The sequence below is a fragment of the Tachypleus tridentatus genome, chromosome 4 (assembly GCF_004210375.1).
Source record: "Tachypleus tridentatus isolate NWPU-2018 chromosome 4, ASM421037v1, whole genome shotgun sequence".
Taxonomy (NCBI): domain Eukaryota; kingdom Metazoa; phylum Arthropoda; class Merostomata; order Xiphosura; family Limulidae; genus Tachypleus; species Tachypleus tridentatus.
In genome coordinates, this window is record NC_134828.1 from 10,347,145 (window position 1) to 10,368,708 (window position 21,564).

Here is a 21,564-nt window from a genome sequence, read left to right on the forward strand (position 1 = left end):
TCAGTGATATTCCTAAATATAACAGTCCTGCTAGCCCTTCTATGGCTCAAACCTGTTCATTTAAAGAATGAGATTCAATCAACAGGAATCTCCGTAGCTCCTACTCAGTGTTTATTTGACTTCGGTGCTTTAACTGGAGGGTTGTACCTTTCAAACTAGATGCAAGTTTCTAATTTCATTAATGTAAAGTTTGAAACAACGCAATGACCTATCTGTGGCCACCAAGAGTCTGCAGTCCCAAATGTCTCTGTTGTCTTCAAGCTCACAGCGGAGCCAGTGGGGGAAACATAAGTAGAGACTAATTGATTTCTTTGTTTTAATTAAACGTTAAATATATGTTGAAAGCCTTTTTAACATTACACGTAACCATATGAAAGTGTGGAAAACTATATTCTCAGCTCAAATAACATGCTTTTGTCGAAATATAAAATGCCATAAGCTCATTGGCTGCGGTGTGCGTTTGGAAACGGGACAAACGTAAACATTGTCACATCTTAAGTATTGTTGCTATGGTTGATCAATGAATACACGTGGGCTAGACCTGTACCACTACTACTTTGGCTGCGCACAGAGTGGAATAGAACCACCAAGTGTTTGTTGTTGCCGAGCCTGTTTCGTGGTAACGACTTTTTCAAGATGTGAGAAAGTACGGGAGAGGTAACATAGGCTACAGATAACACTACTTGCGTATCTAAAGTATTTAAATAATACTTTGGGTCTTAACAAGGACAGTGGTTGCTGTTTAATTTCTGGATAAGACAGTTAAGAATTCTTACTTTATCATAAAGTCTCAAAACTCGTTAATTCAGTTTTGTTTCTTTGTTTGTTTAAACGTTTCTTTGCTATTAATATTTACAAGCTGGCGATCAGATATCACTTATTAGATCCCGTGGTCGACACAATGGCGGCCTTTGGAGGGGTCAACCGGACCCCAGGACAGTACGCTCTGTTCGAAGCAATTAAAAACAAGCGTTATCGGCAAGCTTTGCTATTGGTTGAAGCCGGAGTTGACGTGAACAGTCGTAATGAGCGTGGTCAAACACCACTGATTTGCACGTCCATCTATGTGGAAGACTGTAAGAATCGTTCTAAACTGGACAGACTTTTTCTGGACGCAGGAGCCGACCCCAATTTTCAAGACTGGCAAGGACTCACGGCTCTCATGCACGGATGTATCAGAGGTCAAACGGATGTAGTTCTTATGCTATTGGATAACGTAAGTCTCGGTAAAATTTCATAAACTGCTTATTTGAAAAACTGATAAAAAATTCAAACAAACAAATACTTTTTTTTATTTAGCAAAGAGTTGTCAAGATAACTGATTTAATGTCTCAATTAAGCTTGGATTTTTTACGGAGTAATTCGCACAGCAGAATTCCATGGTTCGAACCCATTTACCACCAAACTAATTTGTGTTGAGCACATTCCAGCAGTAGTATGTTATAAGAGTGACAGTGAAATCTTACTACTCAGTCTGGCAAGAGTAGACGGTGAATGTTGTTGACTAGCTGCCTTCCCTCTAGTGTATCTCTTCGAAATTAGAGACGGATAGCGCAGATAACTCTCGTAACCATGCGCAAAATCCAAGAAAGAAATAAACCCAGAATAATTTGAATCACATTCTCAGAAAATCGAAATCTAAAACCGAAAAAGTTCGATTTATTTTTCATACAAATTAAGTGAAAGGAATGGTTAAACGTCAGTTTCAGAGGTTCTCAGGTAATTGTAATATTTCAGTTGCTTCTTTTCCGATTAAAATAATACAAATTCTATAATAAAAATGCAAACCATCACCAACAACAAACGGTTACTATTCACCCACCTATCATTTGTATTTGTTAACATGTTACGTTGGTTTGTTTTTTTAATTTCGTGCAAAGCTACACAAAGGCTATCAAGCAGTGTAAGACTGGAGGGAAGGCAACTAGTCATCACCACCCACCGCCAACTCTTGGGCTACTCTTTTACCAACGAATAGTGGGGTTCACCGTGACCCCACTATAACGTCCCACGGCTGAGATGACGAGCATGTTTTGTGAGACGGGTATTCGAACCCGCAACCCTCAGATTACGAGTCGAGTGCTTTAACCAGCTCGCCTTGCCGGACCGTCCACTTTAAATTGCTTGTGCCTGTTAAAGTAATAGTTACTAAAGCTTCAAACAAACCTAAATTCATATTAGTAGTGATTTATGCAAATATACATATTGAAGCAGTTAGTAATGTCACCATAGAGGGCGCAACCAGACAGGTGAAAAAAATATTTTTTCCCTCCAAAAACTTCAAAAATATATGGTAATCTCTATGAACGTTAGTATTTTGAACATAAATAATACAAAGACCCTTTAGTGACAAAAATAAAACTGCATACAGTCAATAAATCATCCAATAAAAAACGTATGTAAAGGTATGACAACAAAATATGGAATAGGGAAGAACGCATAGAGAAATATTCAATAAGATTAGAATAAATATATAAAACAAGGAATATTGGTAACGTAGTACTTACCAGACAGAGGGGTGGTTGGTAGTAAAGTGGAGTCTATTGTAAGCTCGCTTATTGGAACTAATACTTAAATGTAGTCTACTGAAAATTCATTAACTGTAAGTGACTTTTAATACCAGAAATTAAGATTTAACTCTAGCATCATGAGTGTAACACAGTATAAACCGAGGTTTCAAGTCAGCATCATTATTGTGATACAGTTCGAACCGAGGTTTCAAGTTAGCATCATGAGTATAACACAGTATAAACCGAGGTTTCAAGTTAGCATCATGAGTGTAACACAGTATAAACCGAGGTTTCAAGTTAGCATCATTATTGTGATACAGTTCGAACAGAGGTTTCAAGATGACATCATTATTGTGATACAGTTCGAACCGAGGTTTCAAGTTAGCATCATGAGTATAACACAGTATAAACCGAGGTTTCAAGTTAGCATCATGAGTGTAACACAGTATAAACCGAGGTTTCAAGTTAGCATCATTATTGTGATACAGTTCGAACAGAGGTTTCAAGTTGACATCATTATTGTGATACAGTTCGAACCGAGGTTTCAAGTTAGCATCATTATTGTGATACAGTTCGAACCGAGGTTTCAAGTTGACATCATTATTGTGATACAGTTCGAACCGAGGTTTCAAGTTAGCATCATGACTGTAACACAGTATAAACCGAGGTTTCAAGTTAGCATCATTATTGTGATACAGTTCGAACCGAGGTTTCAAGTTAGCATCATGACTGTAACACAGTATAAACCGAGGTTTCAAGTTAGCGTCATTATTGTGATACAGTTCGAACCGAGGTTTCAAGTTGACACCATGAAAATAACGTAGTATAAGTTGAAGTTTTAAGTTAGCATCTTCGGTATAATACAGCAGAAACCAAGGTTTCATATTAGCATTATAGTATAACAGAGCAGTGACCGAGTAACTCAGCATATATATGTAACACTTTAGTGTTTGTTTGTTTTTTGAATTTCGTGCACAGCTACTCAAGGGCTATCTGCGCTAGCCATCCTTAATTTAGCAGTGTAAGACTAGAGGGAGGCAGCTAGTCATCACCACCCACTACTACCTCTTGGGCTACCTTTTACAAACAAATAGTGGGGTTGACTGTCACTTTATAACGCCCCCACGGCTGAAAGGGGCGAGCATGTTTAGTGCGACCGGCATTCGAACCCGCAACCCTCGGATTACGAGTCGAACGCCTTAACCTACCTGGCCATGCTGGGCCTAGTTTCGAGTGTATATAATAGAAATTTCACTGTTCGAAATTGATACTTAATACCAGTATTTTGTAGCTTTGCTGACTGGAACTGGTACTTAATATCAATATTTTGTAGCTTCGCTGACTGGAACTGGTACTTAATATAAATATTTTGTTACTTCGCTGACTGGAAGTGATGCTTAATACCAGTATTTTGTAGCTTCACTGACTGGAACTGGTACTTGATATCAATATTTTGTTACTTCGCTGACTGAAAGTGATGCTTAATACCAGTATTTTGTAGCTTCACTGACTAAAACTGGTACTTAATATCAATACTTTGTTACTTCGCTGAATGGAAGTGATGCTTAATACCAGTATTTTGTAGCTTCACTGACTGGAACTGGTACTTAATATCAATATTTTGTTACTTCGCTGACTGGAAGTGAAGCTTAATACCAGTATTTTGTAGCTTCACCGACTGGATCTGGTACTTAATATCAATATTTTGTTACTTCGCTGACTGGAAGTGATGCTTAATACCAGTATTTTGTAGCTTCACTGACTGGAAGTGATGCTTAATACAAGTATTTTGTAGCTTCACTGACTGGAACTGGTACTTAATACCAGTATTTTGTAGCTTTGCTGACTGGAACTGATACTTGATATCATTATTTTGTTACTTCGCTGACTGGAAGTGATGCTTAATACCAGTATTTTGTAGCTTCACTGACTGGAACTGGTACTTAATATCAATATTTTGTTACTTCGCTGACTGGACGTGATGCTTAATACCAGTATTTTGTCGCTTCACAGACTGGAACTGGTACTTGATATCAATATTTTGTTACTTCGCTGACTGGAAGTGATGCTTAATACCAGTATTTTGTAGCTTCACTGACTGGAACTGGTACTTGATATCGATATTTTGTTACTTCGCTGACTGGAAGTGATGCTTAATACCAGTATTTTATAGCTTCACTAACTGGAAGTGATACTTAATACCAGTATTTTGTAGCTTCGCTGACTGGAAATGATGCTTAATACCAGTGTTTTGTAGCTTCGCTGACTGGAACTGATACTTGATATCAATATTTTGTTACTTCGCTGACTGGAAGTGATGCTTAATACCAGTATTTTGTAGCTTCACTGACTGGAAGTGATGCTTAATACCAGTATTTTGTAGCTTCACTGACTGGAAGTGATGCTTAATACCAGTATTTTGTAGCTTCACTGACTGGAACTGGTACTTAATACCAGTATTTTGTAGCTTCACTGACTGGAAGTGGTACTTAATGCCAGTATTTTGTAGCTTCGCTGACTGAAACTGGTACTTCATATCAATATTTTGTTACTTCGCTGACTGGAACTGGTACGTAATATCAATATTTTGTTACTTCGCTGACTGGAAATGATGCTTAATTCCAGTATTTTGTAGCTTCACTGACTGGAAGTGATGCTTAATACCAGTATTTTGTAGCTTCATTGACTGGAAGTGATGCTTAATACCAGTATTTTGTAGCTTCACTGACTGGAACTGGTACTTAATACCAGTATTTTGTAGCTTTGCTGACTGGAACTGATACTTGATATCAATATTTTGTTACTTCGCTGACTGGAACTGGTACTTAATATCAATATTTTGTTACTTCGCTGACTGGAAGTGATGCTTAATACCAGTATTTTGCAGCTTCACTGACTGGAACTGGTACTTAATATCAATATTTTGTAACTTCGCTGACTGGAAGTGATGCTTAATACCAGTATTTTGTAGCTTCACTGACTGGAAGTGATGCTTAATACCAGTATTTTGCAGCTTCACTGACTGGAACTGGTACTTAATATCAATATTTTGTAACTTCGCTGACTGGAAGTGATGCTTAATACCAGTATTTTGTAGCTTCACTGACTGGAAGTGATGCTTAATACCAGTATTTTGTAGCTTCACTGACTGGAAGTGGTACTTAATACCAGTATTTTGTAGCTTTACTGACTGGAACTGGTACTTAATAGCAGTATTTTGTAGCTTCGCTAACTGGAACTGGTACTTAATACCAGTATTTTGTAGCTTTGCTGACTGGAACTGGTACTTGATATCAATATTTTGTTACTTTGCTGACTGAACTGGAACTTAATATCAATATTTTGTTACTTCGCTGACTGGAAGTGGTACTTAATACCAGTATTTTGTAGCTTCGCTGACTGGAACTGGTACTTGATATCAATATTTTGTTACTTCGCTGACTGGAAGTGATGCTTAATACCAGTATTTTGTAGCTTCACTGACTGGAACTGGTACTTAATATCAATATTTTTTTACTTCGCTGACTGGAAGTGATGCTTAATACCAGTATTTTGTAGCTTCACTGACTGGAACTGGTACTTAATATCAATATTTTGTTACTTCGCTGACTGGAAGTGATGCTTAATACCAGTATTTTGTAGCTTCACTGACTGGAACTGGAACTTAATACCAGTATTTTGTAGCTTTACTGAATGGAACTGGTACTTAATACCAGTATTTTGTAGCTTCGCTGACTGGAACTGGTACTTGATATCAATATTTTGTTACTTTGCTGACTGAACTGGTACTTAATATCAATATTTTGTTACTTCGCTGACTGGAAGTGGTACTTAATACCAGTATTTTGTAGCTTTGCTGACTGGAACTGGTACTTAATATCAATATTTTGTTACTTTGCTGACTGGAAGTGATGCTTAATACCAGTATTTTGTAGCTTCACTGACTGGAAGTGATGCTTAATACCAGTATTTTGTTACTTCGCTGACTGGAAGTAATGCTTAATACCAGTATTTTGTAGCTTCACTGACTGGAACTGGTACTTAATATCAATATTTTTTTACTTCGCTGACTGGAAGTGATGCTTAATACCAGTATTTTGTTATTTCACTGACTGGAACTGGTACTTAATACCAGTATTTTGTAGCTTCACTGACTGGAAGTGGTACTTAATACCAGTATTTTGTAGCTTTGCTGACTGAAACTGGTACTTGATATCAATATTTTATTACTTCGCTGACTGGAACTGGTACGTAATATCAATATTTTGTTACTTCGCTGACTGGAAATGATGCTTAATTCCAGTATTTTGTAGCTTCACTGACTAGAAGTGATGCTTAATACCAGTATTTTGTAGCTTTACTGATTGGAAGTGATGCTTAACACCAGTATTTTGTAGCTTCACTGACTGGAACTGGTACTTGATATCAATATTTTGTTACTTCGCTGACTGGAAATGATGCTTAATTCCAGTATTTTGTAGCTTCACTGACTGGAAGTGATGCTTAATACCAGTATTTTGTAGCTTCACTGACTGGAAGTGATGCTTAATACAAGTATTTTGTAGCTTCACTGACTGGAACTGGTACTTAATACCAGTATTTTGTAGCTTTGCTGACTGGAACTGGTACTTAATATCAATATTTTGTTACTTCGCTGACTGGAAGTGATGCTTAATACCAGTGTTTTGTAGCTTCACTGACTGGAACTGGTACTTAATATCAATATTTTGTTACTTTGCTGACTGGAAGTGATGCTTAATACCAGTATTTTGTAGCTTCACTGACTGGAACTGGTACTTAATATCAATATTTTGTTACTTCGCTGACTAAAAGTGATGCTTAATACCAGTATTTTGTAGCTTCACTGACTGGAAGTGATGCTTAATACCAGTATTTTGTAGCTTCGCTGACTGGAAGTGATGCTTAATACCATTATTTTGTAGCTTCACTGACTGGAAGTGGTACTTAATACCATTATTTTCTAGCTTTACTGACTGGAACTGGTACTTAATACCAGTATTTTGTAGCTTCGCTAACTGGAACTGGTACTTAATACCAGTATTTTGTAGCTTCGCTGACTGGAACTGATACTTAATACCAGTGTTTTGTAGCTTCAGTGACTGGAACTAGTACTTAATATCAATATTTTGTTACTTCGCTGACTAGAAGTGACACTTAATACCAGTATTTTGTAGCTTCACTGACTGGAACTGATACTTAATACCAGTGTTTTGTAGCTTCAGTGACTGGAACTAGTACTTAATATCAATATTTTGTTACTTCGGTGACTGGAAGTAACACTTAATATCAGTATTTTGTAGCTTTACTGTTTTTTCTTGTGTAATAAAAGAATTTTAACTGAAAGCTGCTGCAGAGCAAATCTCCAGTGTTGGGACAAGTCTCACACTGAACAGTGTATTAGTTCGATGTTCATACAAGCTGCTATAGCATATCCTTAGATAAAATATAAAGGGATTTTAAAAAGTAAGCTAAACCTAACTGTAACAACACGTTCTTGGTGAGTTATATATTACACTTACCATTTATTTCCGTTTTTTTTGCTTTCATTCTTAACAGATGGATTACTCGAATTTGTAGCTCGTGAGAATGACAAGTAAAAATGCTGGACACTATATTTTTAATGTTGTTACTTAAATGGTAACTAGAGGGAGCTGTAAATCTTAGTAACAACATTTCAAATCAAAAGGTTCAATAAGATAGACCTAGAACATTTAGGAAGCTGTAAGAAAATGACTTATTATAGTAAATTAGAAGTTACCATATAAATATAATGCAGTTGTGAAGTGTGAAGAGAGTGATTCAAGATAGAGTGTGATCCAGTTAAGTTTCTTAACTGCCATAGTTACTTTGTACAAGTAAGTCAATTTGTTTTCACCTTAACGTAATTTGTTACATAGGCCTACAGCAGTTTTCGGCAGCGTTCAGTTTTACAGTTAACTACAAACTATAAAGGAAATAATTTAATATCGTTACGTGGACTGAACTTTGAATTATTTTCACCAAATAAAATATAAACGGATTTCTCAACGAAAGAACTAAGCTACAACAAAAAGCTTTAATTTACTTTTTCATATAAAGGAGTACATCGGGAACTAACACTGATATGGAATATTTTATATAGTGAAAAGGCAAAGTAAGGGTTAGCAAATAGTTGTTAAATTCGCCTCTTCTTAAAGATGAATTTTCAACAAATTTAATAATTCCCTTAGAAATTGTACTTTGGGTAGGTATAATTCCTGTGTGGTTGCCATATTTTTAAACACTTTAGTTTTTGAGTAAAAAATGAAACAAAATATGCGGGTCCTCAAACTCAAGTTCCTCTCGGTCGTTCGGCTGTTTCCGTGACGTTTTACAACTATGACGTAATAGTTGCTAAATACGCTTCGCGCCTTCCATTTTGTTCCTTTCAGTGCTGGTGTTTTATGTAAATCTATCGGTGCTTTTATCGGAGTACATACTTTATGACACTATTTTTTGTCTTGATATTGCTACTTTATGTTTATTTTATGATAACATGGTTTACTGTGTTGTTTATGGTTGTAAAAACGGTTCGACATCGGGGAAAAGCTTCTTTTCGTTTCCGTGCAAGAAGAAGAAACCGGCAAGGTGGCGATAGTGGGTGTGGATGGTCAATAGGAAGAACTGGACTCCTTCACACCATGCAAAGCTTTGTCAAGATCACTTTGAACGCTCACGTTTTATGTCGGATCCCACTGTTTTGGATTCCGTGGGTTTCAAGCCAGGCAGGTTGAGACTAAAAAAAAAACCATCGGCAGTAGACAGGATCGTCCCGACATCATGTTACGAATCATAAATACCTGGTACAATGATTATAGAAGGGCCATAGTTACCATAGTCGGCAAAGTATAAACAAATAAAACCCGGTCTATGATACCAATAATTTATAAACACCAGACAGGTTTCGAAATGCTTAAAATTGCACGTGAAATAATACAGACCATATTTGTCGTTATGACTCAGGCTTACCATTCTTCCACTGGAGGTATGACCGACTCGCAACCGGCCTGGCACTATCAGTATCACTCACAGTTCCGCTACTCTCGCTCGTGGTACTGTCCTCATCACTAGAACTTGTCAGATCTGTGTCAAAAGTAAGTGTTCTAGGTTCGTTCAGAGTAGGTTCGAATTGATATGGCGCTACTCAACACTGTTCAGAACACAAAGTCAAAACAGACTCCGCCTCTGTTTCTCCGTATGCACTGGCCATGTTTATTTACATTCAACGCGCTGGCGTTGGCGGTTTGTTTGGCAACTATTACGTCACAGTACTTTTTCTAGCGGCAAACGTAAAAACTAAAACGTTCGATTTGCCGCTCGAAAAGGGCTCTTTCTGCACCAAGTTCTATGTTTCATTTATTAGCACATATTTTTTTATAAAAAATGTAAACCTGCAAAATTAATCAGTATGAGTAGTTCTTTTGACTGCAAAGTTTTCTTTTTTATGTAATATTCACCTTTAAACTCTTGTAAACTGTTTCCCTTCATCAATACTGCTGGTAACTCATACCATAAGTCATTTAAGAAAATAAACACCATCGAGATCCTTGCCTCTATTTCCTAAATCTCAAACTTGTGTCCTACAGTTTCTTAATGAAGTACTAATAACATAAAATGTCTTTAACCCTCCCTATAGGAGTCTAATGGAGAGAACACCCGATTCTCATTGCAGGTTCTTGGTTTTAATTCCATCACCAGACATGCTCACCCTTTCAGGAATAGGGCGGTATAATATTATGGTCAGTCCCACTGTTCGTTGGTAGAAAGATGTTCAAAAGTTAGTGGAAGGTGGTGTTGACTAAATGCTTTCCTTTTGGTCTCTCACTTCAAAGTTAGGGACGGCGAGCACAGATAGCCTTCAAGAGGCTTTTCAAGAAATTCGACAACAACAAAACAAAAAAACGTTTTCATTATAAAATAACACTTTCAAACATGGTATTTTCCTAGTAACTCTCTGAACCGTTTTCAATAAGTCAATATCGTTTTTAGCATAAGCAAACCAAAATTGTACACGTCATTTTAAGTAAGACATAACTAGTCGTTTTCAGCTGTACGCAGTAAGCCTAATAAACATCCTACTAGTAACAGAGCACCCCCTCTCGATGGATTAAGAAACTTATCCACAACTATGCCAGGATCTTTTTCTTCAGTCACGCTATTCAGAAGATTTTCATACACATTAAAGGTGTGAACCAACTTGTGATAATCAAATGCGTTTTCTTCTACTCACTATAATTAAAATTTGTTTGTCAAGTACCTGTCCAACTTTTTAACTGAATCAAAACTTAATGTGTGATCTCAACACCTTCAGTATACGGTTTAACAAACTATACTAATTATCTTCTTGACAGTACGGCTCACTGGTAAACCTGAGGACTTATGAAGCTAAATGTTGGGTTTCAACACTCGTGTTGGGCAGAGCAGATATAATCCATCGTTTAACTTTATGGTGAACGCTAAGGAAGCAAAATTATAAACATATAATTAATGTAAATCAGAAAATAAATAAAGAGTAATTATCAATTTGTGATTAACGTAAGTAAGAAAAGAAATAAACAGTAATTATCAATATGTGATTAATGTAAATGGACAAAGCTACATGATAAGAAACATACAAGTCTTCCATCAAGTCACCCTATAACCCAAGTAACTAATATTTTACCCTAGTTCTTATGGATGTAGTTTTCTTCGCTAATATTTTGTGTGGCATCTTATCGAAACGTTTGAGAATCTAGTTACACTAAGTCCTTACTTTTTCTGTTATCCAGGTAACAAGAAAGGTATTCACTGTTATCCAGGTAACAAGAAAGATATTCACTGTTATCCAGGTAACATGAAAGGTATTCACTGTTATCCAGGTAACAAGAAAGGTATTCAAAAAATGTAGAAGTAAAAAATATAATGAGGCAAAATTTGATGAATCCGAGTTTTTATTTAAATATATTGTAGTTCACTAAGTGATTTGTGTAAAACTTCTTTTATCAGATTTTTTAGAATTTTCCCACTACAGAAATAAATCTGATTTTTAATTTCCAGGACAACTTTTATCGTCAGCTTTAAAAATATGAGTAATATTGGTGTAAGCCTCCAACCTTGAGGAACCTGCCAACCTGCCAAAAATAAAACAGGAAGAGTCGTATATCTTAACTGTGGAGTTAGGCCACAGGGGCTCAATGTACTGGACCAGTTTTCAGTTGTTTTGGACAGATCAGATATTAGTTTCAGTACCTCTAAACGTGATAAATGTAGATCTTTTGCTCGTCAAACCAAAGACTACCAGACAACATGTAGATAACCCACTCAGAATCTTATGTTACAAAGGTGTCCTGCACATTGAATCCACATTTTAAAAACCAAGTCTTTAATCGGTAAAGATCGTGATTTATTTGATTTTATGGTGAATTCCCAACAAATTCGACTTACTGAAAATGTGTTTCCCTAAATTCGACTCACTGAAAATGTGTTTTCCTTCTTAATGTCCTCTGATCATCAATCTCTAATTCCGTCCAGATCTGATATCTGAAACCTGTTGGTTTTTTTGTAAATTTAAAATCTACTCATTACGAACTGATTCACTCAGCTGGTTGTTTGGTATTTCCCAGTACAGAGGAAATCTCTGCAAGCGTTAAGTTGACTTCAGTGACGTCACTGCTGTTGATTATCTAGGATGACAGTTGTTTATTTATCCTTTGTATAGTGTTTCCACTACAAATATTGCGTGCACGTACTACGTATACACTGTATGTAACACTACTATATGTACTGTGTTACCTGTGCTATATATATATAACACTTACTGTTACTAAACATACTGCGTAACCTGTACTACACTATTGTGTTATAAGTACTATAAATATTGTGGTAAATGTACGTTACATCTTGTGTTCTGTGCATAATACGTATTATATTGTATCTACTGTGTTAGATGTACTGTGCACATATACGGCATAATATTTCGAACTGTTCTGCTACGGCTGCTAGGCCTGGCATGGCCAAGCGTGTTGAGGCGTGCGACTCGTAATCTGAGGGTCACGGGTTCGCATACCTGTCGCGCCAAACATGCTCGCCCTGTCAGCCGTGGGGGCGTTATAATGTGACGGTCAATCCCACTATTCGTTGGTAAAAGAGTAGCCCAAGAGTTGGCGGTGGGTGATGATGACTAGCTGAATTACACAACTAAATTAGAGAAGGCTAGCACAGATAGCCCTCGAGTAGCTTTGTGCGAAATTCAAAAACAAACAAACTACGGCTGCTCTTTTTCATCCATTGTTATACGTGTGTACAGGGCCAGTTACAAGTGGAACCAAAGTGGACATTTGGCCTGGGCCGTAATCTCAAAGAGAGCCTCAAACTTAGACGCTTGTTATGTTTTTGCATTTAAGTTTTGCGACTTGTTTTTCGTTTTTTTTGCGCCTCCCAATCAGACCAAAATATGGCACATTCAGCTTACAGTTGCAAATGAAATATACAGATAATGTTTCAATTTTTATTTGGGCTAATTATTCTCTTATTTTGTTTTTATTTGTCATCAATTTCACTGGGTCAGCCCCCCAGTGATACAGTGGTATGTCTGCGGACTTATACTGCTAGAAACCGGGTTTTGATACTCCTGGTGGACAGAGCACAGATAGCCCTTTGTGTAGCTTTGAGCATAACAAAGACGTCCCCCGCTGGGCAGCAGTAAGTGTACGGATTTAGAACGCTAAAATCAGTGGTTCTATTTTTCTCGGTGGTCTCAGCAGATAGCCCGATGTGGCTTTTCTATAAAGACACATATAACAAATAAACAAAAAAATTCTAGCCAGGGGCTTCAAAAGATAAAAATGACCCGAACCTCTCTGAACCTCTGCAAAGGCATGATCTTATGTATAGCTATACATAACATGAATATTGGTAATAAACATTATTGATTATTTTTCCCCACCCTCCAAAGAAATTGTTGGTTCCTGATTCTCCTATCTATAACCTTCCCTTTAACCCGAGGGAAAAACATCGTCCAATCATCAAGATTATTACAGTTTAAATTCATTATTCCTTTTATGTAACACTAAGAGTACAGTAGCTACATAATTCCACATCGGAATTAGAAGGTTAGGAAAATTACCAATATATTATCTTCTAAAGTTTGAAGAGTTTGGTTTGGTTTGAATTTCGCACAAAGCTACACGAGGGCTATCTGCGCTAGCCGTCCCTAATTTAGCAGTGTAAGACTACAGAGGGAAGGCAGATAGTCATCACCACCCACCGCCAACTCTTTGGCTACTCTTTTACCAACGAACAGTGGGATTATAACGCCCCCCACGGCTGAAAGGGCGAGCATGTTTGGTGTGACGGGGATTCGAACCCGCGACCCTCGAATTAAGAGTCGAACGCCCATAACCCACCTGACTATGCCGGACCTAAAATCTGAAGAGAAAAATAAATACATGTAAAGGATTGGCCTTCTCTTTGCCTTCAACGAAAACCTTTCTAGCAGAATCCTTTCAGGACCCAATCTCTATTCTCACAATGTATTTTAACACACTTAAAAACGAAAAAATAACACATTGGTTGTTTTATCATTATCACCTTATTGTTTCTAATAAAAAATTACTTTTTTAAACGAAATTCTTATCTTTCCAGTAGTTGGGTAAATTATCCCATCCCAATTTAAACTTGCGACTTATCACATTTTCTCCCATGTCTGTTTTTGTAAGCCAGTTAGGTTTGGTCTTCTTCTTATATTAAAAGCGATAATAGTAACCATTTCTGTCACGATAGGTCAGAGGTTAAGAATTTGGGTAGAGTTATTTTAATAGCTTAAGTTTCTTAAATCGTCTTTCTCAATGACAGAAAGATGAAACCATCATCACGAACAATTACATCCCACGGTCCAGCATGGCCAGGTGGTCAAGGCACTCAACTCGTAAAACTAGCTCCCTTCCCTCTGGTCTTACACCTCACACATTGACGCCTTTTGAACTTTAGCCTTGGATGTCTTATAAAATCATGTTTCCTTTATTATTTTTTATTTTAAAATAATGAATTGTTGATCTTTGTTTGCGCAGATACCAAATATTTTTCTTGTAATTTTTATTTATCTAAAGTTTTCTGGGCCTTTCGTGGATTTAACCTGTAAATGGTAAGAAAAGTACGTCTCTTCTACTGTCAGTAGAGCGGAGCTAAATATGTGGCTGACGAATGATTAAGTTGTTTTACTGAAAAGACGTTTGAGAATCAATAGGCCTGTATCCATGGAAACCGTAGTGTAAACTATTGTGTTTTGACGTGTACACAAGACCACAGCTGGTTGTGTTGCCTTAGTGTGGCTGCACGACAACAATAAGAGAAATACTGACCTAGATTGATAAACGTAGAGGGTGTAGGTGGGGAAGACGCTGACTCTAATAAACCCATTATTTAAACATAATTAACTTACATATGTTTCTTCAACTCGTACGAGAACAGAGAATAATCCTCATAAACTTTACAAAAACAGGGTCGTATAGACAACGAATGCCTTTAACGACAATGAAACATACAAAAGCACCATATCATTCTTGTAGAAGTGGTCACCCCACTAGAAATGATCCATCTCTATATATATATAGAAATGGTCCACTCACATCTATTAAAACACCCAGTCGTCTCTGTATAATTAGTCCACTCACATTTATTAAAACACCCAGTCCGTATCTGTAAAAGTAGTCCACTCTTTCCAACTGAAACATATATTAAAAAACCCGGTCATCCCTCTGGAAGTGGTCCACATATCCTAAAACACCAGTGGTGCGTTCAGAAGTGGTCCACTCTTATGTACTAAAACACCCAGTCGTGCGTCTATAAGCGGTCCATTCCCATCTATTAAAACACCCAGCCGTCACCCTAGAAGTGGTCCACTCTCATCTATTAAAACACCCAGCCGTCACTCTAGAAGTGGTCCCCTCTCATCTACTAAAACACTCAGTCGTCCTTTTTTATAAATGTTTGTCTTTCAGTTCTTCCATAAACAGTCAGTGTTTGTTCTAACACAAACATGGACTTCTTCCTTTCCATTTGGTCACCTTTCTGTTCTAAAACAAACACCCAGTTGTCTCAGTGTAAGACATTATACAGATCAGCTACAAATATAGTAAGCATCGTTTCCGTTACTCAGCTACTTCAAGTTTCCTTGTAAAGAAAGTTCAGGTTTAACGATTGAGAGTTCTAAGATTATGAAATGCCCCAAAAATAGAACTGTATAATATTACACTATTAATTTTTTTATTGTATGTCTCTTATACTCTGTGGATTTTTAGTTAGATTTATGCCCCCTCCCTCAGTGGCACAGAGGCATGTCTGCGGACTTAAAACACTAAAAACCGGTTTTCGCTATTCGTGGTAAGCAGAGCACAGATGGTCCATTATATACCTTTATACTGAAAACTACAAAAAGATGGCATTTAAAGGTTCTTGCTCTAATGAAAGGGAATTTCAGACTAAAACATTTGAGAAACTTTTGTCTTTAAGATTTTACGGGTTCGGTAAATAGCTTAGTTTATATAACAAAATGTCCTTTCACCTGTAGAATAAATATATATTCGAAACTTTCCGCATTTTTATGAAGCGTTATATTTTGAAAATTATGTGGTATCCCAGTTTTTTTATTCTTTCACAGCATAGCGACGAGAGATAAACCAGTTAAACTGAATTATTAATTAACGTTTCAAATTGTGCAGATTTTCTCAAAATGGCGTCTTCTTTGTGTTTGATAACAACTACGACAAAGTGCCCTATGAACAAATCTGACCAGTTTTTCATCAGGTCTATATGACATTGACTTAACAGGCATGAACAGCTAGTATTTATATCAGCATATAACGGATATTTCCAGGAAGCGGTTATTGACAAACACGTACTCAGATGTCTGAAACTTTATGGTCAAAATTTTACTTTTAGAAGGTTACGTTTAGTTAATGACCTAGTTTGTTTGTTTTTTGTTTCTTTTTCTTTCGGGTTGTTATGACAACCACCTTGAACACGAAACTCGTAACAAGTTGCATATTTATTATATAGCTATTTCCATGATTTAGGGTTCGTTGTTTAGGTGGTTTTACTTAGAAAGAACATGTGCGTATAAACAGAGAACTATTTAGAGTTGGTCAATACGGTCACGCTACATTAGCAGGATTTCTATGAAAGTCAAGGAGAGAAGTGGTCTTCTGGGGGATGCAGCATACACATAATGTACACATTAATTATGTCGGATATTTTGCCCCCCTCGTATATTTTGGTCTCAAATCCCGCCCATGATGACGTATAAGTGTGTGTGTCTGTCTGTAATTACGAGTTTAAACAATTGTGAGTTGTATTCAGTGGTGTACATAAATTTATGAAGGCCCTGAAGCAAGGATATTCCATTCATCCTTTATCCCCGTAACCCAATCTCATTAGTAATACTTTAGTGAAATAATATGTTAAATTATTAAATATACTACCGATTGTTTCGTGTAATATTATGGTGCACGTGTGAACTGTGGCTCCTTTAGCTGTTGACTTACAAGGACCTCAAAGGCTGGGGCGCCAGTTATTTTTATAGGTGGGTCTATCACAAATTGTAACTGTGCATCAGACGAGCATGTGAATCTCAAAAAGTTTCAGTTTTATGTATCTTAAAAGTGTGTCTTTCATAACCTGGGACTGAGTTGAGTCAGGCTGACTGACAATATCACGTAAGACCAAAAATAAACCACAAAACGACAACATACGATAACCTGAACATTTCGTTCTTAAGGTGCTAATGACGTTTCTTTTGGGTTTATAACAATTCATGTAATTACCGCTCGTATTCAGTGCTCGATCAATAAATCTCCCAGGGGTATTAAAATAATTAGAGTATAACGACACCTTTATATAAATATATCATATTGGGGGAAGGCAGATTTATGCTCTACCACTACAGAATTTCATTCGTTACAATTATAGCCGGTATATCACATGTACTTTGTAGTAGTGAACTTTAAAAATCTGTCTTAGTACGAGTTCAAAGTTTTGTAGTTTTTAATTTCCATCTTTTTTCGAAATAGACAGTTCCTACCATAAAAATCCGGCAGGTTTCGTCTTTCCAACAGGCTATCAAGTTGTTTTCGATTGAGAGCGACTACCTGATTGCAACACATTACTATTTTTAAAATTAATATTCGAGTTAGGTACGATGCTTGTCCGCCTAGCGGCAGACTCCGTAAATAAAAAATCGTTGAATTTAAAAATATATTTCATACTTTAATAACGATTATAATATTAATACATATCAGGTGAGTATACAAAATCTATATGATATAAGATATTACGCAATTGGTTATTTTCTCCAATATGCAAGCACAAGTAATTTTATTTTTTCAAGTATAAACCACCGTTTGAAAAATATAACAGCGTTTTAGTATAAATTCACGAAACCATTTCAACCTAAAGATTTTTTAAGCTGTTGAACAAATTCAAAGTATACACTAACACCGAAGCTTTTTTACACTGTCGATGAAAAGTTGTTGTTGAAAAGTTGAGAGAATGAACCAAAAGCTGACCTTCTTGTATTGTTGAAAAGTTGAGAGAATGAACTAGAAGTCGACGTTTCTTGTATTGTTGAAAAGTTGAGAGAATGAACCAAAAGCTGACCTTCTTGTATTGTTGTAAAGTTTAGAGAATGAACTAGAAGTCGACGTTTCTTGTATTGTTGAAAAGTTGAGAGAATGAACTAGAAGTTGACGCTTGTTATATTGTTGAAAAGTTCAGAGAATGAACTAGAAGTCGACGCTTCTTGTATTGTTGAAAAGTTGAGAGAATGAACTAGAAGTCGACGCTTCTTGTATTGTTGAAAAGTTGAGAGAATGAACTAGAAGTCGACGCTTCTTGTATTGTTGAAAAGTTGAGAGAATGAACTAGAAGTCGACGTTTCTTGTATTGTTGAAAAGTTGAGAGAATGAACTAGAAGTCGACGCTTCTTGTATTGTTGAAAAGTTGAGAGAATGAACTAGAAGTCGACGCTTCTTGTATTGTTGAAAAGTTGAGAGAATGAACTAGAAGTCGACGCTTCTTGTATTGTTGAAAAGTTGAGAGAATGAACTAGAAGTCGACGCTTCTTGTATTGTTGAAAAGTTGAGAGAATGAACTAGAAGTCGACGTTTCTTGTATTGTTGAAAAGTTGAGAGAATGAACTAGAAGTCGACGCTTCTTGTATTGTTGAAAAGTTGAGAGAATGAACTAGAAGTCGACGTTTCTTGTATTGTTGAAAAGTTGAGAGAATGAACTAGAAGTCGACGTTTCTTGTATTGTTGAAAAGTTGAGAGAATGAACTAGAAGTCGACGCTTCTTGTATTGTTGAAAAGTTGAGAGAATGAACCAAAAGCTGACCTTCTTGTATTGTTGAAAAGTTGAGAGAATGAACTAGAAGTTGACGCTTGTTATATTGTTGAAAAGTTCAGAGAATGAACTAGAAGTCGACGCTTCTTGTATTGTTGAAAAGTTGAGAGAATGAACTAGAAGTCGACGCTTCTTGTATTGTTGAAAAGTTGAGAGAATGAACTAGAAGTCGACGCTTCTTGTATTGTTGAAAAGTTGAGAGAATGAACTAGAAGTCGACGCTTCTTGTATTGTTGAAAAGTTGAGAGAATGAACTAGAAGTCGACGTTTCTTGTATTGTTGAAAAGTTGAGAGAATGAACTAGAAGTCGACGCTTCTTGTATTGTTGAAAAGTTGAGAGAATGAACTAGAAGTCGACGTTTCTTGTATTGTTGAAAAGTTGAGAGAATGAACTAGAAGTCGACGTTTCTTGTATTGTTGAAAAGTTGAGAGAATGAACTAGAAGTCGACGCTTCTTGTATTGTTGAAAAGTTGAGAGAATGAACCAAAAGCTGACCTTCTTGTATTGTTGAAAAGTTGAGAGAATGAACTAGAAGTTGACGCTTGTTATATTGTTGAAAAGTTCAGAGAATGAACTAGAAGTCGACGCTTCTTGTATTGTTGAAAAGTTGAGAGAATGAACTAGAAGTCGACGCTTCTTGTATTGTTGAAAAGTTGAGAGAATGAACTAGAAGTCGACGCTTCTTGTATTGTTAAAAGGGAGAAGTTACTAAAAGTTGAAACATTTAAATTTATTTGTTGAAAAAGCTAAAAGTGTGAACTGGCGTTTCTTACATTGTTGAATAAGTTTAGAACGTGAACTAAAAACTGAAGTTTTGTACAGTAATGAACAAACTCAGATTACGAACTAAAACTCTGAGATTTCCCACTGTTTAACACATTTATAGTAGAAACTTACGTTTCTTAAGTTACTCAAACAGCTCATAGAATGAACTAAAAGCCAACGTTTCTTACACTGTCGAAAGTACTTAAAATTAACTTAAGATATTTTTATATATTATTAAAAATCAGAGAAGGAAATACAAGCTGGTGTTCCATGGAATAATGTAGAAGTTCTAAAGGTTACATAAAATACATGTATTAAGTTTCTTGTTCCGTTTTACTAATTCAAAATATTCTATAAAACTGTAATTTTTCACGAGGTCTGGTATGATCTGGCGGTTGGGGCGTTCAAGTTGATATATGCAGATTATGAGTTCGAATTCTGTCACCAAACATGCTCACCTTTCTAACCGTGAGGGCGTTATAAAAATACAGTCAATTTCACTTTTCGTTTTAAAAGTGTAACTCAAGAGTTGGTGCTGAATGGTGTTGACTGTCTATTCACCCTGTAGTAAATCATTACGGACTGCTTACAAAGTGAGCTAAAAGTTGAAGTTACTTGAAATCTTCTATTATAAGTATTATTGGAAAATCTTTCAAATGTAGAACAATCTTATTTTCCTTCTTTTAATTTTCAGGTCAAAACAGATCCAACAATAAAAGACATTGAGGGGAACACAGCTCTTATGTATGCGGCAGCGAATGGCCACGCAGATGTCATTTCTACATTTATTAATAGTTTCAAACACCTGAAAAAAGCTTTGGAGTTAGGTACCAAGAACAATGACGGATATACCGCTCTCCAGTTGGCCACAGAAAACGGTCATGACACTTGTATAAAACTACTAACAAAAGAAGTTGAGTCCCCCTCTAATACCTTTGTACTTTCTGCCGGAAGGACAGTGACAGTGACAAGCTTAACGGATAACGTGCAGGTAGATAATGGAAGCTTATTAGTAGATCAAACAGTTGTAGAGCCAACTATGACAGTTCAGGATTTAGATTCTGTTTCAGAAGGGACGTCTGACGCTACAATGTCTTCGGGACGAGATGCGTCTAACAGTTCCAAGTCACAGATTTCGATCAAATCGTGTACAGGTATTCCACAGCCCGAGTCTGTGAGTCCCAGTTATCCAACAAGAAAAGATTCAGTGAGAATAAATAATTCTTGCAATCTAAAATCTTCAAATGTGCCTGAGGATGAAACGAAGGTTTTAAAACAAACAACGGAAGAGTGCTCAGAACCCGATAACACATCTAATGACGAAATAAGTGAAAATTATTTGAAACTTGCGAGTGAATGGGCTAATGGTAATTCGGTAGAAGAGGCCAGGATGTCTGGTATGGAAAGTGATGAAATATCGAACCTTCCAAAAGACGAGAGTGGAGAATTTTCTAAATATCGGCCCGTAACAACAAAGGTAGTATGTTGCCCTTCATCCCCCTACACATCACTGATCTTGACGCCTCTTTTGCTAGTACCATGAGCGAGCCGTGCGACTGGGATTTTGGAGTAAGATCCAGATCAAAGACGAAATCTCGCCAACAGGTAGCCAGTCGAAGCCTTTCTGAAGCTCGAGGATTGTTTGCCAACAACTTGAAACATTTAAAGGAAAACAACTTCAACAGCTCTGACAGAGTAAATGATCTCTTATCTAAGGATTCTCTTCCGCTGTCATCTAAATGTAACATGACCATATCTTCGGGAGCAATTTTTCCTGGACTGGGTGGAACAGCACCATCGTTTCGCGGAACTTCGAAAGAAGGAATACACTTTCCACCACTGCGGCCTGAACTGTCCAGTTACAAGCAGACTTTT

The 21,564-nt window shown here is 36.7% G+C and overlaps 1 protein-coding gene across 1 annotated transcript; it reads left to right on the forward strand.

Annotated features, from left to right (window-relative positions):
• Positions 1–501: 501 nt before the first annotated feature.
• LOC143248555 (uncharacterized) lies at positions 502–21,239 on the forward strand. The gene is made up of 2 exons (XM_076496989.1): positions 502–1,216; positions 20,384–21,239. Exons 1-2 carry the CDS (start codon positions 902–904, stop codon positions 21,230–21,232), a joined length of 1,164 nt encoding a protein of 387 aa, XP_076353104.1. The 5' UTR covers positions 502–901; the 3' UTR covers positions 21,233–21,239.
• The last annotated feature ends 325 nt before the right edge of the window (positions 21,240–21,564 follow it).

Coding starts and splice junctions, on each gene's coding strand:
- LOC143248555 (XM_076496989.1), top strand. CDS start 902: ATGGCGGCCTTTGGAGGGGTCAACCGGACCCCAGGACAGTACGCTCTG. Junction 1,217..20,383: donor TTCTTATGCTATTGGATAAC/GTAAGTCTCGGT, acceptor TTTAATTTTCAG/GTCAAAACAGATCCAACAAT.